General features: G+C 41.4%; 2 protein-coding genes across 2 annotated transcripts; both read right to left on the bottom strand.

The window, feature by feature from the left end:
• Nucleotides 1–615: 615 nt before the first annotated feature.
• On the bottom strand, nt 616–8,265 carry LOC140141507 (tubulin alpha-1 chain). Its single transcript, XM_072163392.1, has 4 exons — nt 8,107–8,265; nt 5,528–5,750; nt 3,000–3,148; nt 616–2,277 (listed from the first exon to the last, which is right to left on the bottom strand). The coding sequence occupies exons 1-4, from the start codon at nt 8,107–8,109 to the stop codon at nt 1,297–1,299; spliced, it is 1,356 nt and encodes a 451-aa protein (XP_072019493.1). The 5' UTR covers nt 8,110–8,265; the 3' UTR covers nt 616–1,296.
• A 4,849-nt stretch (nt 8,266–13,114) lies between these two features.
• LOC140141506 (tubulin alpha-2/alpha-4 chain-like) lies at nt 13,115–17,965 on the bottom strand. The gene is made up of 4 exons (XM_072163390.1): nt 17,852–17,965; nt 15,737–15,959; nt 14,984–15,132; nt 13,115–14,806 (listed from the first exon to the last, which is right to left on the bottom strand). The coding sequence occupies exons 1-4, from the start codon at nt 17,852–17,854 to the stop codon at nt 13,823–13,825; spliced, it is 1,359 nt and encodes a 452-aa protein (XP_072019491.1). The 5' UTR covers nt 17,855–17,965; the 3' UTR covers nt 13,115–13,822.
• Between the last annotated feature and the right edge of the window lie 690 nt (nt 17,966–18,655).

Below are 18,655 nucleotides of genomic sequence, written 5' to 3'. Positions count from 1 at the left end.
TGGGATGGGGCAAATTTTATTTAGAACACAGCGGGACTGAAGTAATTGTGAATAAAGTTGCGATATAACAGCGGCCGATTCCTTTTCTTCCAAGTTTATGTCTCAACGGACCGCGTAACTACAATCATGGAAAAAAGTACTTGGAACACTTTGCGCACCTTATGATCATGGAAATTATTGGCATTTCTCAACATTGCACGGGGAGAACGAGAAGCGTTCCAAGACTTATTAAAGATTTTAGTCGCGTTTCGGTCTCCGGGAAATGAATAGCAGAACCTCTTAAAACACTAAGCGTCTGGAAATAGGTTCCACAAGTATTGGGGGGTACTTCCTGTTGTATACATGCAATACTCGACAGGGTTGTATTTTCTAACATAAACGCGCGATTATATGGCGAAATCAATCGGCACTCTTCAACGTCAAAAACTTCACGCGTTCTCGTAAAATAGACCAGATCATATTTCCGCACGTGCGACGCCAAATTGATATCGCTTCAACCAATCGGCTCTTGAATCACATCAGATTGACGTCAGGCGTTCATGTGTAAAAATATAACCCCGCCATGCCCCTTCAATAATAGTATAAAACACAATATTAATGGCAAACCAAGACAACTTATACTTTCAAAAGTATTTTAATGGTGCATATCACTTTGCATATTTAAAGCCCAAATCATACAGGAATGGACTGAAACATACAAAATACACAATTCTTTGGTTCTCATCAACTTCATGATTATCAAGAGCTACATTTTATCTTTATAAATAAATGACTTGTTCAGCTGCAACATGATTTTTGCCATCATGTCGTACCTCATTTTGGTCCATTGCTTTAAATGGACCTTTTCGTTGATATCCCGCAAGCCTTTGCAATATACATGCGTCACCCTAATAGGCCTACTCACATCGTTGTGGTGGTGAATTCGGTGCCGAGAATCAGCGTTATGTATGGACGAATACATTCGCTCGCAAAGGCTTTCGGGAAATACCAGAAAAGTCGATCGGTGGGAGACATATATATTTTTGGCTTTTGGACGGAAAATATAAGTACTTTTATTAAATGTCCCCATAGATTTAAATAGCTAACAAACAAGTGAAAGGTCTTTATGTCTATTTATTAAAAATAATCTAGTTGCTTTGAAAACCAAAAATATCTTTGGTGATTTCTGCATATTGGACGAATGTTCACTTACTATTTTCAAAACTCGACTTGTTCGATTACTATTTTTAAAGATTTTCTGAATGTTGAGTTCAAGAGCTGTTTACTGTTAAGATGGTGAGAGAGATGCTCGTTGATTTAATATTCATCTTCACCTTCCTCTCCTTCTGCTTCGATGGAGTCAACACCAACCTCTTCATAATCCTTCTCCAAAGCTGCAAGATCTTCACGAGCCTCGGAGAACTCACCTTCTTCCATACCCTCACCGACGTACCAATGGACGAAAGCACGCTTGGCGTACATCAGATCAAACTTGTGATCCAGACGAGCCCAGGCTTCGGCGATAGCTGTGGTGTTGCTCAACATGCAGACAGCACGCTGGACCTTAGCAAGATCACCACCAGGCACCACAGTTGGTGGTTGGTAATTGATGCCTACTTTGAAACCAGTTGGACACCAGTCGACGAACTGAATGGTACGTTTGGTCTTGATGGTTGCAATGGCGGCGTTGACGTCTTTTGGCACAACGTCACCACGGTAGAGCAGACAACATGCCATGTACTTGCCGTGACGAGGATCACATTTTACCATCTGGTTGGCTGGCTCAAAGCAAGCGTTGGTGATTTCGGCAACAGTAAGCTGCTCATGGTAGGCTTTCTCGGCAGAGATGACTGGAGCGTAGGTTGCCAGAGGGAAATGGATACGTGGGTATGGCACCAAATTGGTCTGGAACTCGGTAAGATCGACATTCAGTGCACCATCGAATCTTAGAGATGCGGTGATGGAAGACACGATTTGGCCAATCAAACGGTTCAGGTTAGTGTAAGTTGGGCGCTCGATGTCCAGGTTGCGGCGACAGATGTCATAGATGGCTTCGTTGTCGACCATGAAGGCACAATCGGAATGCTCAAGAGTGGTGTGAGTGGTCAGGATGGAGTTGTATGGCTCGACAACAGCAGATGAAATCTGAGGAGCTGGGTAGACAGCGAACTCAAGCTTGGACTTCTTGCCGTAGTCGACTGAAAGACGCTCCATAAGAAGAGATGTGAAGCCAGACCCGGTGCCGCCACCGAAGCTGTGGAAGATGAGGAAACCTTGCAGACCTGTGCACTGGTCAGCCTGTTATGCAAGAAAGGAGAAAATAAAGCAGAAATTTAATCAATAATACAGGAAAGATGACATCACAGGAGCGTGCATCATTCAAAGAACACACCATGATCAGATGAGTTCCTTAAACAATAATAGAAAACTGCTCTACCACAAAGATTCGTTAAGTGGTTGACGGGTCAGTCGGGGTCACCGTATAGAAGACTAGTGCAGGCGTGGCTTGTGCCAGTGTAATCGACTTAATTACTTTCTTTTACCCCTTCCCTCACATGTCTCCGGTGTCAATCGTTCATAAGCAGATTCAGACAAAACTTGCATGGTCAGAACTTGTACAAATACAAGATCAAAGTATTGTAGAGATTATATGGCGTCATTTGTAGGTAAACATTCCTCCTTCATTATTTATGACCATACCTGACAAATGTGCGAGGTCAAAAGGTTTATGGTAAATTCTACCAAAAAAGCTGCCACCCGTTATACTCGCGTCCTGAGGTACAAGTCGTGCGAGCAAGTGCATGCCGGCTCTATTAATGTTATATTTTAGTCCAATATATTTTCTATTCATATTTTGCCCTTTATTGGACGTACCACGCTATTTTTAATTATGTAAATATTAGGGTTTAGGGTTGGGGTAGGGCAGTCTTGTAATAAGACTAGTAGAGTTGCACCCTATTCGGCAATCGTTCCATAAAAATATTCACTCCGAATCCCGAGAGTGACCCAACATAACCTACCAGCTTCCTAATTCTGTCCAAGACCAAATCAATGAGTTCTTTGCCGACTGTGTAGTGTCCACGTGCATAGTTGTTGGCGGCATCTTCTTTGCCGGTAATCAGCTGCTCAGGGTGGAAGAGTTGACGGTATGTTCCGGTACGGACCTCATCTAAAAAAAATGAAACGAGGAGGATATTAACATGTCAGTTTGTATCTTCAGAGTTTTGAAATACAACAATGTAGTTCCGGAGGATGAGGGCAAGTCTCCCCTAAAATTGACGAGGGTGTGATTCATACACTCACCCCAATGTTAGTACGCAAATTTCATTTGACTCTGCTCCACGGATATAACACCAACCTTCGCCCCCCCCCCCCCCGGTGTCAACATGATATCTACGCCGCAGTCGATGTCTCCGGTTAGAAAATTAATTATCAAACACGAATCACGTGGTTTTATTTGAAACAAAACTCATATTGACCATAAAAACGAATAAATATACGGCCGCCTTTGAACACGCGATATTCAAAACCGAAACAAGTGCAAGGACGTCCCACCCAGTAATACAATGAAGGCTGAGCACAAATAACCATGACGTCACTGCACTCGATAATTTCGGCGCGGGAATTTTCAATATTGCGTGTTGAGAGCCGGCTGTTTTTATGGTCAATATGAGTGTTTTAAATAAACCACGTGCTTCGTGCGTTATAATTACTTTTCTAACATATAAAGCATATTGTTGTGATTGCCGGAGACATCCTTTTAGCCCCATCTGTTTAAAATCTTGAAAATTGTAGAGCCTAGGGATATCTACTGTACTAAAATAACCAGCGAAGTCTGTGTGTGTGGTTGTCTGTGTGTCTGTGTGTCCGGCTATGCGTTTCGCCGTGCTGGGACGCATCGATCCGATATTCCGGTTATGGTGAGGTGGCGAGAAAAGCATGTTGACCGGGTGGTTTTGAAGGTCATCGGAGGTCAAGGTCAAAGGTGAAAATTTCAAACTTTGTCCAATCGGGCCCAAACTTGGTAGGTGGAATCCTTGATACGAGGGGAATGTATGCCCGAAATAAAATCGCGGTCAGCCGAGGTCAAAGGTCATTACGGAGGGGTCAAATTTCAAACTTTGCCCGATCAGGCTCAAACTTGGTGGGTGGAATCCTTGATACGAGGGGAATATATGCCCGAAATAAAATCGAGGTCAACCAAGGTCAAAGGTCATTACGGAGGGTTCAAATTTCAAACTTTGTCCGATCGGGCTCAAACTTGGTGGGTGGCATCCTTGATATGAGGGGAATATATGCGCGAAATAAAATCGCGGTCAACGGAGGTCAAAGGTCATCACGTAGGGTTCAAATTTCAATTTTTGTCCGATCGGGCTCAAACTTGGTGGGTTGAATCCTCGATATGAGGGGAACACGTAAAAAATATAATCGAGGTCATCCGAGGTCAAAGGTCATCCAGGGGCTACATTTTAATATCACGGGAGCATGAACAAAATCAAACCGAGGTCACTCGAGGGCGTAGGTCAAATGGGGTCAGTAGGCCTATGCCCAATTGGGCTTAAAAGTAGTAAAAAGAATGACGGGAACATGTCAAAAAGTCAAAAGAAGTCATCAGGGGTCAAATAGCATCGCTATCAGTAACTCTCACAGCAACGGGTGAACTAGTCTACTATACTAAAATAACCAGCGAAGTCTGTGTGTGTGGTTGTCTGTGTGTCTGTGTGTCCGGCTATGCGTTTCGCCGTGCTGGGACGCATCGATCCGATATTCCGGTTATGGATAGGTGGCGAGAAAAGCATGTTGACCGGGTGGTTTTGAAGGTCATCGGAGGTCAAGGTCAAAGGTCAAAATTTCAAACTTTGTCCAATCGGGCCCAAACTTGGTGGGTGGAATCCTTGATACGAGGGGAATGTATGCCCGAAATAAAATCGCGGTCAGCCGAGGTCAAAGGTCATTACGGAGGGGTCAAATTTCAAACTTTGCCCGATCGGGCTCAAACTTGGTGGGTGGAATCCTTAATACGAGGGGAATATATGCCCGAAATAAAATCGAGGTCAACCAAGGTCAAAGGTCATTACGGAGGGTTCAAATTTCAAACTTTGTCCGATCGGGCTCAAACTTGGTGGGTGGCATCCTTGATATGAGGGGAATATATGCGCGAAATAAAATCGCGGTCAACGGAGGTCAAAGGTCATCACGTAGGGTTCAAATTTCAATTTTTGTCCGATCGGGCTCAAACTTGGTGGGTTGAATCCTCGATATGAGGGGAACACGTAAAAAATATAATCGAGGTCATAGGTCATCCAGGGGCTACATTTTAATATCACGGGAGCATGAACAAAATCAAACCGAGGTCACTCGAGGGCGAAGGTCAAATGGGGTCAGTAGGCCTATGCCCAATTGGGCTTAAAAGTAGTAAAAAGAATGACGGGAACATGTCAAAAAGTCAAAAGAAGTCATCAGGGGTCAAATAGCATCGCTATCAGTAACTCTCACAGCAACGGGTGAACTAGTATATATAATTTATAAATCACCAAAATGAACTTACCGACTACAGTTGGTTCCAAGTCTACAAAGACGGCACGAGGGACGTGCTTGCCAGCTCCAGTCTCACTGAAGAAAGTATTGAAGGAATCATCACCTCCTCCAATGGTCTTATCACTAGGCATCTGACCATCAGGCTGGATACCATGCTCCAAACAGTACAACTCCCAGCATGCATTGCCCATTTGCACGCCGGCCTGGCCTATGTGGATAGAGATACATTCACGCTGTAATGACAAAATGAAATGACAAGACGGTCAAATTTGTATCGCATTTACTGACAATGACACTTAAACAGATGATCACTTGGTTTCGAAAACTGCCTGAAAACGGGCGTGAATTCGCGGTTTCGGCCCTAAAAAGGCTGTAAAAAATGTGTTCATTTGGACAACAAAACTTGCCTGAATTCAGGCAAAAGCCTGAAAATTCTCATGCTTTCAACTTATTTTTAGGGCATAATATTCTATTTCATACTCCATGTATGCATTGCAGTCTTTTGCAGATTTGCAGTAACCCGCCCTATCCTAAAATTGGGTGCCCGACCCTCTGACTTTACATCAACCAAAAAAAAAACCGCTACGAAAAAACTGCGATCGCATAGGGCCCCAAACAAATAAAGCACTTTTCAAAGTTGGCAAAAGCGGTTTTGTAATTTATTTTACTGCGGTGGAATCATCACATTATGCGGTGGGGGGTGGAGTGTGACGTATTCTTCTGCGTCGCGTGCTAAATTTGTAAAAAGCCCCAAATGAAGTTGTGTTTTGCCATTTCATGGGCCACAGGGCCAGTGCGCACAAAATTGTGCAATTTTACCCTATTTGGGCAAAAAAACTTGGGCGTTCTTGGTGCTATAAAGAGGAAGTTGATGCTTTATAATTATATTCTTCTATTCTCATTTTGCGGGGGGGGGGGTCGGACCTCTAAGAATTTAGAGGGTCCGGACCCTCGGCTTCCGCCACCAATGAAAAAATACAAAAAATCCGCCACTGTACCCTATTTTTGCAATAGGCCGTTAGTATTCCAATAGAACAAAACGTTTTTTCAAAATCAGAAATCCTATGCGAGCGGGGGATGAGATAAATCTTTTTTTTTGCCTAAATAGGTTAATATAATTTGTTTGCTCAGTCTTTCAACGATGTTATTAATATTAATGGTAACCGTTAGACAGTGACGTCATAAAAAAAAATTCACTACTTTTTCTCATTTTATTTGCAGCGGTGGCGCCACAGGGTGGGTGCGGCAAGGGTGGTTATATCCCACCCAAAATGTTTCACTTTGTCCTCTTCTCTCACACCCCCCAAAAAAAAAACCAACAACAATCCACTTGAGAATATCCAGGGGCATAATACTAGAAGCAGGTATGAGAATACATATTAAATGAATACAATAGGGGTGGGGTTAAAACGCCGCAATTTGGGCCATTTTTGGTTTTCAGGGAATTTCTAAAAGGAAACAATTTCGTAGGCCTGTATGTGAGATGACCAAGACGCCAAGGCTAAATCATGGCCCGGGAATCATGGATCATTCTGTCACTATCATTTTAATTTCATCAGCCGATCCAACGTTCAGCCTGGTTCAAGTATCATGACTCATGTAGTAGCCTTGGCCATGCGGTGGCATACACTTCAAGAAAAGAATGTTATCCATGTGCATGCAGGAGGTCGAGATGGAGTTCACGTCTCAAAGCTCTTATGCACACAGTAACCATAGCAACGAGACGATGACGAAGGGCGGCGGTATTAAAACGGCAGCCATTGGCTGCTCACGAGATAAAGATTTTAACATGGACTGCAGAACAGATTAATTACATGCCATGTCCCACGACCACATTAAAGCGTTGTTTTTTGTCATGGTTGTAAGCCTCCACATACGTATTAAACCGCATGATTCTAAAATCAGCTATTTTCGTACACAAACTGACCCCGAAATTTGGATCCCTCACAATGGCATGATGGAGAATTACACCCATCACCGTATTGTGATAATTGTCTGTTATTGTGTTACTGCACAAATCGCCTGGTGTGGCTACAGATGTCATTGTCTTTTTTTTGATAGTACGGGATTACTGAGATCAAACTGCTAAACAAGAACGGTCGTCCAACAAAAGCTACGTCAAATTGCAAAGTTTAATAAAAACACCAATAAATAATAAAAGATAAAAAAAAAGTGTAATAAAAACAGCAGACAGTCAAATCCACCTGTCGTGTAGTATTAAATCATGCGTGTCGTGCAATCCGCACATAGCGCGCGATTCACATGGAAAGAGTTTATGTCCTAAAAATCAGATTTTCTCTAAGTTACAAATGTGCCAAATCATTGACTGTAGAAATCAGTCCATGGCTAAATTCAACAGTGTCTGGCTGTCTGGTATGATGTTGGATCAACAACAGACAATGGTAGAATAAATCGATGTCGTGCATACAATACTAAACATGTGTGATGCACTGATTACATGTAATATCGGGCGGCGGTATACGAAACGGAAGCACATTTTTCTTAAATCATTAAATCGTCAAATACACCCATACGAAAAACAAAGAACGTGTATAAATCGCACATAATATTAACAAAATATGCACTTACCATTTTGGTAGTTGATTGGTTTCAAATCTATCAAGATTAAAGGTAGAATTTGTTGAATTTTCAGGACTGTTCCTTCGATTCCCTGTGTGAGGTTTGAGAGTCAAAAGAGAAGTGATGACGGCTCGTTGCGAAGGCTCCAAATTCCTGTCTGGCCTAGAAATGTAGGCTTGTGATTGGTTGACTGAGTCATGTGGTTGGTATGTAACCAATAAAAATAAATGATTTGTTTGACCTTTTGGCTCCAATTCAAAACACAATGGCGGTAGTTGCTAACGGAAAATGGTGAGTATAAAAACAATTATTTATATCAGGTGAATTATTTGATGACCTTCGAACCGTTACTAGTATTCACTAGGGTTGCGTCTATGGCCTATGCACACTCTTCACATGGATAGGCTTTTTCGTGGATGGATGGTTTCATTCTGGAGCGGTAAGGGACCGTTCATAAATACTTTGGTGGGGGGCTGGGCATTGAAATTTTTGGAGTCAAAAAAGCCCTCCAGAGAACCTAAAACTTTTTTGACCCCCCTCTTTAGACATACAAAACGTTTTTGACCCCCCTTTCCAAGAGGTTAAAAAACAGTCTGGGGAGGGGGCTACTCCATTTGTGCAACTCAGTCACAATTATACCCGGCAATTATAGGCCTACATGTTTGTTCATACATTTATTTATAGGCCTGTTTTCTAAAAACATGAAAGTTGAAGGTGTTTTTCACATGCTGTGACTTGTATGAAGTTTCTGAAAATACAAATTCTGAAAATACAAATTTCATTCTTATAACCAATAATTGTATTAATAAAAGTAACACAAAAAAGGGCAAATTGACACAGTCTAAACGCAGGACAACCGATCTTTTGTTCTGCTTAGTCGCGCTAAAAGTCGATCGATACATGTTAAAATCAACACAATTCCGAGATACACCTTTTTGCTATGAAATTTATTTTCTCGGTCAAATATAAAGCAAATTTTTTTTTTTTCTTAATCAGTAATGTCAAATAAAAACATAGTGCTTGGATGAACATTTTTTTAAAAATCCTGGTGTTAAAATTAAGCATCAAATTGTGTCTTTTAGTGTGATATTTTTGATTTTTATAGGCCTTTAGTTCGCCCGTGAGCTTTTTACAGAATTCATTTTTAGCGTCTCAAACTAATATAGTTTGCTAAAGAAAGATATTTCCCACCTCTGTAAAGCACATCGTGTGGGTCTATATATTATAGTTTTGTCAGAATTTCCGTTTTTATTTTACCCTTTTCCCCTTTATGCTCCGAAAATGTCAAACTTAGTACTTTACCTCGAGAGCAACCAGCAAAATAATCGATATTTCAATTGTTGTCAACCCAGGTCCCTTTTCCATTGAAAACCAGGATTGCCTGACCAGCGATTTGGTAGCCCAAATCCCCAATTCTGGTAAATGAGGTGGATTTTGGAAATTTGCTCCCGTGATAGCCTGCAATTTCAATTTATAGGGGCTATGGATTCCATGATTATGAAAACCATTTTGTCTGTTTGTTTGTTTATTTATTTACCTAGGATGAGGTCCATGGGAAAATCCACTGTCCAAACCTAGAAAAATTCGCGTGTTATTAGAGGGATTTTAATTTTCTGTCCTCCTATCTCCAGGTGAATTTTGAATGACCCCCCATCGCGGGTTGGCATTTTCATTACACCCTTCAGACTTGCGTTCGGGTTTGTGTAGGCCTATTTGTCATAATTTAGCGCTATAGGACCTACTTTCTAAATGTATAGCTATAGCCGTGCTATATAAATATTATAAGGAACCGGTATGTAATATTATGTAGGCCTCAGGGGTGGGGTGGGTACTCAGCCCGGTACTCAGCAACACATTTTAACCATGACTTACAATGATTTTTCCTTTAGGTCATTATAATAGGTTGTTATAAACTTCCGTGTTTAACCTTGTATTGTTTTGGCTGCTTCATTATGACTTTCGGTGGGTTTAAGCAATTTCAACAAACACAAACAAAAGGCACTATTCGCCACTTGCACGGTTCCGCCATTATGCACTATATGCGGGGAGAGCCTCGAACTGGCAGCATACATGAAAGGAAGAATTACGTAACCTTACACAGAATGTTATATGACTGGTTCAATTCCCATTCATGTATGCTGCCAGTTCGAGGCTCTCCCCGCACATAGTGCATAATGGCGGAACCGTGCAAGTGGCGAATACCGAAACACTAGGTAATTTCTTTGCTATATTGAAGTTCTGGCAAAACTGTATCCAGGCCGGGCACCCAGAGATATCGATCCACAATGCTAGTATTTCACTCGTGGATTTTAAATTTTTTCAGCTGGTAGTCAAAAATTATGGAATCAAAACGGAAATTCTGACAAAACTATGATATATCGCTCACGGTGATGTGCGTTAGAAAGTTGGGAAAAATCCTTCTTTAGCGAACTATATTACTTTGAAAAGCTAAAAGGTTGATCCAAAAAAAGGCTCACGGGCAGAGTTGAAGCCTATCAAAATCGAAAATCTTACACTAAATGACTGAATTTCACGACTAAGTTTAACACTAAGATTTGAAAAAAATACAGTATCAAGCATTACAGTTTTTCCTGACATTTACTGAAAAAATGAAAATTATTGCTTTTCATTTGGCCGAGAAAAAAAATTTTACACTGAAAAGGTGTAACTCAAAATTTTGTTCATTTGAATACCAAATTCGATCGTTTGTATTGCCTTATTAAATGACTGAGTGAGCCTTGCAGAACAATAACAATCGGTTGTCCAGCGTCCTAAACTGGACAGTGGCGTAGCTAGGGCTTGTGACACTCAGGGCTATGGATAGGTGTCGCTCCAGATTCTTGAAATAATTATGCGGAGCACATAGGGCCTATCACTGATTAATTTTGGTTATAATGAAGTTGAATATCGGTCTTAAATTGATCTTTCAATTGACTTTGTCCTGAAATGCGCGCGAAGCGCGTGAAAATTTTGACTTTTATCGCTTTGAGGGGCGCAGAATCGAAGCTGAATTGGCCAATTCGGCGCCCAGTAAGAGTGGCGCCCAGGGCACCTGCCCCCCCCCCCCCGTCGCTATGCTACGAATGTAGAATACATGTAAAGTCTTTGAGATTCCAAAAAGGCTTTAATGGGATACCGTACCGGTAATGAATTTGCAAAATGTATTTTGCACTATTTTTGGGCATAATCAAGGTAAAAAAAGAGCTTTATTGGTACATATGCGCGCGTAGCGTGCAACAATTTTGTATGCTCTTGTTCTTTTGGTATTTTCTTGTTGTTTGAACTTTTTTGACCTCCCTCCTTTAGTAACCAAAACCTTTTGGTCCCCCCCTTTGTGCAACTCAAAACTTTTTGTGTCCCCCACACTTTGCCCAGTCCCCCCACCAAAGTATTTATGAACGGTCCCTAAAATTAATATTGGCAGATCGGAAGCGTCTGAGTGCCACGACTATAGCTTGTCTAGTTGTCTTGCCATGTCACTCAGCTCACTTTTAGGGACCGTTCACAAACACTTGGGGCCCTGAAAATTTTGACCTGAAAAAAATGACCACAAATTTTCCTGGAAAAATTGAGTTTATATGCTTTTCTATGGGGTTGACCCATAATTTTCATGTCAAAAAGGGGGCCCTAAAATTTTTGAGGTCTGCAAAGGGGGGGGGGCGAAATTTTTTCGCGATAAAATGTTTTTGCATCAGGCCCCCCTTACAAGTGTTTGTGAACGGTCCCTTAAATAAGGTGGTATTGGAGCCGGTATTGGAGGCAGGCATTGGCTTAGGGGTGGTGCAAATAATTATGTGTACCCCGCGGTGGTGAATTCTCAAAATGGTCTGCCAAAAATCGCTTGCCCCCACCCCTTTGGCCGTACCAAAAAATCTTTGCCCCCCCCCCTTTCGACGTGCCAAAAAATCTTTGCCCCCCCTTACACATGCAAGATTTTTGAGAACCTGAATTTAAAACCTTAGGCCTATTGTCTAATATCATATATTTGCGAGCGCAGCGAGCAGGAATATTTTTTAACACCTATGCTAACACCTTTTTAAGCTTTTCTAGGGCGTAACATAGAAACGTTGTCCAAAATATCTGTGCCAAAAATCGCTTGCCCCCTCCCTTTCGACCTGCCAAAATCGCTTGACCCCCCCTTTCGACCTGCCAAAAATGCTTGCCCCCCCCTTATGGCCTGCCCAAAAATCTTTGTCCCCCCTATAATTCACCACCCCGGGGCGGGGTACACATAATTATTGCACCACCCCTTAGGAAGATTTTCAACTAACCCTGGGGGTGGCCGAGGGGATCCCCCCGAGTCAGAAAATTTTACAAAATATAGGTCACAAACACCCATTTTTCCTCTATTTTATCACAATTTTTTTAACTTCACCTAGGATTAGGCCTATTGGGGGGCTGAAAGGTATTTCAGCCCCACACCAAAATTATTGAGGCCCCCCCAGTTCCTAAGCCTATGGGAGGTATTTTCTAGAAATTAGGAAATGCTTTGAACATGTTTTAAACAGAATTGAGTAGGGTAGCCTAAAGTATACTTATCAATATGCCATTTGTTTGGAGCAAATACATCAATTTATATTTTCTTTGTATCCTATTGTTTTTGTCAATAAGCAATATAGTTAATGAGCTAAAAGGACTGGAAAGGCTCATTAATATGTAATATATATGTAATATTTTGCCAAAAATCAATGCATAAATGTTCAGGGTACTTTTATTTTGCATACTTTTGCAGTCTTTGTCAAAGACGACTCGCTATCCCTCCCGACGATCCTTGTCAAGTGGGAAGGGAGCGGGTCCCTGCCGCGGCGGCGCTATTTTACTACTGGGTATTTTTACTGATACAATATTAGCTAATATTTATGTGGGAAAATAACCAACGGGCCTTTCAGAAAGGCTACTTTTGCCCTGAAACTTGGTCAAAGTGTTTCTAATTATAGAGTGAAGCCGCCCTCTAATTTGCATAATTAATGAGCTAATTTGCATAAATGCTAATTAATTATGCAAATTAGGGGCGGCTTCACTATATAGGCCTAATGGGACATTTTGGGGCAAAAGGGGGCCTTTTTGAATATATCGCCCTGCACTACAAGCAGGTTGCACTCATCACCTGTGTATGTCTGCAATCATAGATTGCAGTAGGCTACCGCTCGTTTCACAGATATTAATCTTACAGGTGCGAGTGATCAGCATGTATGATATGAATATTCTATAGAATAATTTACGATCCAGGTCTTGGACATCTATGGTTCAATGTGGAGGTACCGCGTGAATGTACCAGTGCAGTGCGATATATTCAGAATTCGTTTTAACCTATTACTATGGTAGTTAACCCTACGTACATCACGGCGAATTATTGGTATTTCTTTCCTTCTTTTGCATTGGTTTATTTCATTTCTGCGATCAGTAACATTTTAGCATTGTTTGCTAGTTTTACTACCTTCCTTTTTGTCGCAACACTTTCGGCTAAACCAGTACAGTAGACATTAATGGTCCACACAGGGAGTGTAAATTCCAAATGGCCTTACCGGAATGGGTGACTCCATTTGAAATCTAAACCTCCTGTTTGGGAGATTAGTGCCTTATGTGTCTTCAATATAGGATGTATGTATAAGTGTATTGGTGTCGAAATTTATACTGTTCAATATTACTTGTTATTATATGAGAGTTCAAAGTTTGCTATCGGTTAAGGTCGTAGGTTCAAAGTTCAAGTGATGAGTTGAGTTGCTTAATATTCTTCCTCTCCCTCGCCTTCACCTTCACCTTCTGCTGAATCCATGCCAACCTCTTCGTAGTCTTTCTCCAAGGCAGCCAAATCTTCACGAGCCTCTGAGAACTCACCCTCCTCCATACCCTCACCGACGTACCAATGGACAAAGGCACGCTTGGCGTACATCAGATCAAACTTGTGATCCAGACGAGCCCAGGCTTCGGCGATGGCGGTGGTGTTGCTCAACATGCAGACAGCACGCTGGACCTTAGCAAGATCGCCACCAGGCACCACAGTTGGTGGTTGGTAGTTGATGCCTACTTTGAAACCAGTTGGACACCAGTCGACGAACTGAATGGTACGTTTGGTCTTGATGGTTGCAATGGCGGCGTTGACGTCTTTTGGCACAACGTCACCACGGTAGAGCAGACAACAGGCCATGTACTTGCCGTGACGAGGATCACATTTTACCATCTGGTTGGCTGGCTCAAAGCAAGCGTTGGTGATTTCGGCAACAGTAAGCTGCTCATGGTAGGCCTTCTCAGCAGAGATGACTGGAGCGTATGTTGCCAGAGGGAAATGGATACGTGGGTATGGCACCAAATTGGTCTGGAACTCGGTAAGATCGACATTCAGTGCACCATCGAATCGGAGAGATGCGGTGATGGAAGACACGATTTGGCCAATCAAACGATTGAGGTTGGTGTAAGTTGGGCGCTCAATGTCCATGTTGCGACGACAGATGTCATAGATGGCTTCGTTGTCAACCATGAAGGCACAATCGGAATGCTCAAGAGTGGTGTGAGTGGTCAGAATGGAGTTGTATGGCTCGACAACAGCTGATGAAATCTGAGGAGCTGGGTAGACGGCGAACTCAAGCTTGGACTTCTTGCCGTAGTCGACTGAAAGACGCTCCATAAGGAGAGATGTAAAGCCGGACCCGGTGCCGCCACCGAAGCTGTGGAAGATGAGGAAACCTTGCAGACCGGTGCACTGGTCAGCCTGACATGAAAAGTGAAAAACAAAACAAGACGAAAATTATTAAAATACACCTTTAGAGGTGTGCCTCTTTTTTCATATTGTCCCCCAACTTTTTTACATTCTTATGGTAGTTTGTCAAACTTTTTTATTTATTTTCTTTTTCGAATTTTTACGGTATTAGGAAATTTGAAAACTTACGAGCTTTCTGATTCTGTCCAACACCTGATCAATGAGCTCTTTGCCGACTGTGTAGTGACCACGAGCATAGTTGTTGGCGGCATCTTCTTTGCCGGTAATCAGCTGCTCAGGGTGGAAGAGTTGACGGTAGGTACCGGTACGGACCTCATCTGAAATTATATAAAATAATGATACACTGAGTTGATGAGATATTTTGTCGCTTGGGACAATAAAATTTATTGAAGACAATTTGTCAATTCAATTCAATATACCTTAAAACCTCGTCTACAAGCATATAGAGCTAGAGTGGTTTTGATGAAAGCTAAATTAATCCAGCCGCCATCCATTAATTACCGATACAAGCATTATACAAACAAGTGCTATACTGTAAGACCAATCTATTGTATTGCCATATTTACGACGGTCTCGTATTGATTTAGCTTTCATCAAAACCACACTATATGCTTGTAGACGAGGTTTTACGGTATTTTATTTTAACAAAATACACCATGCAACAAACAAATTATGCAAACATAGAACGTAAACATAAACAATTCTAACGTAGCCGCTCAGAGCTAATGTTTTTGAGACTTTTCATTGCTTCTTGTCCCATTTTACAATCGCTCAATATTTTTACGCAAAAAGTGAATTTATGTGTGGATTTGGAGGTGGGGAGCGGTTTCCCCCGAGCCTAATGCATGGTATGGGCCTATAATTATTAATATATACCCCGATATCTACACAATGAAATGAAAGGGGAAAGGAAATACCTACCGACAACAGTTGGTTCCAAGTCTACAAAGACGGCACGAGGGACGTGCTTGCCAGCTCCAGTCTCACTGAAGAAAGTATTGAAGGAATCATCACCTCCTCCAATGGTCTTATCACTAGGCATCTGACCATCAGGCTGGATACCATGCTCCAAACAGTACAACTCCCAGCATGCATTACCCATTTGCACACCGGCCTGGCCAACATGGATGGAGATACATTCACGCTGTAATTAGAAGGGGGAAAGACAATTCAATATTGTAATTCAACTATTGGTTCAAGCATGGAGGTATATAAATATTTATATACCTCCATGGTTCAAGAAATTGGTTCTGTCAATCATCGATTCACTCTTACTGAGACCATAGGTATTATGGTCTCAGCTTATACACTACGCAAAAAAAGTTTCTTTATGGGTTAGGAAATGTACCCACTATTAAAATCTAGCGAATAATTTTGTACGTTTACTCAATAATCGCATGCGGGTGATTGTCCTGCGCATTTTGACACCTCAAACACTACTCTACGACACTCATGAGAAAAGATATAAATGTTTAAGTAAGGGAACAAACCAAAAGATCGATGACGTCCTATAACCGAAACTAGTTTCGTTTAGTGGGGAGGGGGTAAAAATACTCGATTTACGTTTGTACAAAAACATCGGTCTGAAGAATGTGTAATTATTATTATTATGTCAAAATTTTCAACATTTCTTTATTACGTTTCTGGCAGGGAGGGAGGGGGTTGGCTGAGAAACGAAACTAGTTACGTTTATAGGACGTCATCGATCTTTTGGTTTGTTCCCTAACACGAGGTCGAAAAATGAAAATTGCAAAGAGGCCTATTCAGCGGTTTTAGAGCTTTAGAATTTAAAAATTCTTGAAAGCGACAGAATAAGTTTATGGTACAAATGCGCGGGAGGCGCGCGAAAAATGTTGGGATTTTGAAGCTAATCGCCCTAGGGGCAGGTTCGCCCACCCCTTGTTTCTCAGCACTACGGCTATCGGGGAATTTGGTGATGGCAAAATTAGGTGACATAGGTCATTATAAACTTCTCATATTAGCTACGCGACATATAGGGACGTGTTCATCGAACTGCAGCCAAAACAAAAAAATTACACCAAAACGTAATTTTTTCTTGCATTAATAATGTTGTTTTATCATTGATACATAAATGCAGATGGTTTTAATGGAAATCTGTATTTAGAACATATGGGATTTGTTAAAGATTTAATGTAGTTATAAACTCCTTATTCGATTTGTTATTTGCATGCCCTGAAGAAAATACAAAAATGTGCACAAGGGGCACGTTCGCCCTTTTGAGGATGGGGCGTGTTCGCCCTATATCTTCCCCGCGCGGACTTGCCCCAAACTGGAGGGCGGACCTGCCCCATCAGCGTATTATGCAAAATATTGATAATTATACCATTAAACAAGGTAAAACTACTGAAAAGCATATTTTTTAAAGTTATGTGGTATCAGTATGCTAATCCATAATCCCCCGAAGTTGTAAACATGATACGTTTAAGCTCACTTTGGACCCCTACATTTTGCCTTGACCCGACCCCTGCAACAAATTTAGTGATTCCTCAGAAGAGAATGAATGCCCTGTATACTCTTGCTAAATGTTTGCATTGAATATGTTATTGTTACGCAATGTTTAAACCTTTTTTTGTGATTAGGGTGAACTTACCCCACCATATGGGCGAACCTGCCCCAATATGGGGCAAGTTCGCCACTTTGCAAAACTTTTTTGTTTGCTCTATCCTGTTGCTATTGTAAGGCCTATAGTTTTGGGATTGTGGTCGTATATAGGTAAGACATAGGGCTTTCACATGGGCTAATCAGGTCATCCCTAACCTTAAAATTGACATCGCTAGGCTGGTCAGAAAAAAATAGGGCGAACACTCCCCGCTCTCCCCTATTGTGCAAAAGTGGGGAAAAATGGGCTTTGAGGGCTATGGCCAAATATGAGGTTAATTTGGTCACAAACCCACATACAGGTGTCAACACTGGGGATGATTATATGGACCATCCCCTGGCAAAAAATTATCCCCCCCCCCCCCCGATCTACGCCTATGCTAACACAGTAAAATGCCAAGAAAAATCAACACTCACCATTTTGCTTGATAGTTGTTTGTACTTGCTGTCGATTAAAACGTGTACTTCTGTCTATACTAGCGTAAATATTCTTCTAAAATCTTCCCAACAACGCCCAAGTAAGTATACAGCTCCTCTCGAGCTCTCTTTAGTCAGTTTATCTGTTTAGTGACTATTATTAGTGTCTACTTGCTGTTGCTGCAATATTAGGCCACCTGCTCGGATATAATTATATCGATTTGATTAAGAAATCAGGGTTGCCAATTTTTAAAGCCCAAATCGTGGCTCACATCGTCAAAAAGTCGCCCAATGTTTCTCTAAACCATTGGTTTCTATTGGATAGATTAGTCTACCAACAGTTGCCGAATGAAGCCAATGTCGCAAAGTCACTCCCTTTCCCATAACTATATTGGTTTCTATGAGATCTCTCGAGAGGCAAGAAGTCGTGAGGAAAATCTTCAGAAGTCGCCCAAGTTGGTCTACCAAAATCACGGATTTGACAACTGTGCATAAATTGATGTATTATTGATATATCAATTGTACCGTGACATATTCTCGGAAGTTGTCAATGGTACATGTATACGCGATACAATTTCAAAGCTAATCTTTATCTATAAAAAAAACGTTTAAAAAGGGACACGCAGCAACGGTAGTCTAAAAACATTTTTCATGTTTTTAATAATAATAATAATAATAAAGTGGGTAATGGTAAAATGTTTTAAATAGTTTTAACCTTTTATTTCTATGCTTGATGCATTTGTAGGAAATATAAAACAGTAGTCCTGTATTTTTGTTTTATTCAGTATACTGTAAAACACTTTA

Source organism: Amphiura filiformis, chromosome 19 (genome assembly GCF_039555335.1).
Source record: "Amphiura filiformis chromosome 19, Afil_fr2py, whole genome shotgun sequence".
Lineage (NCBI taxonomy): Eukaryota > Metazoa > Echinodermata > Ophiuroidea > Amphilepidida > Amphiuridae > Amphiura > Amphiura filiformis.
Note: the sequence above shows the minus strand (reverse complement) of the source record. Positions and strands in the feature narration are given on the sequence as shown.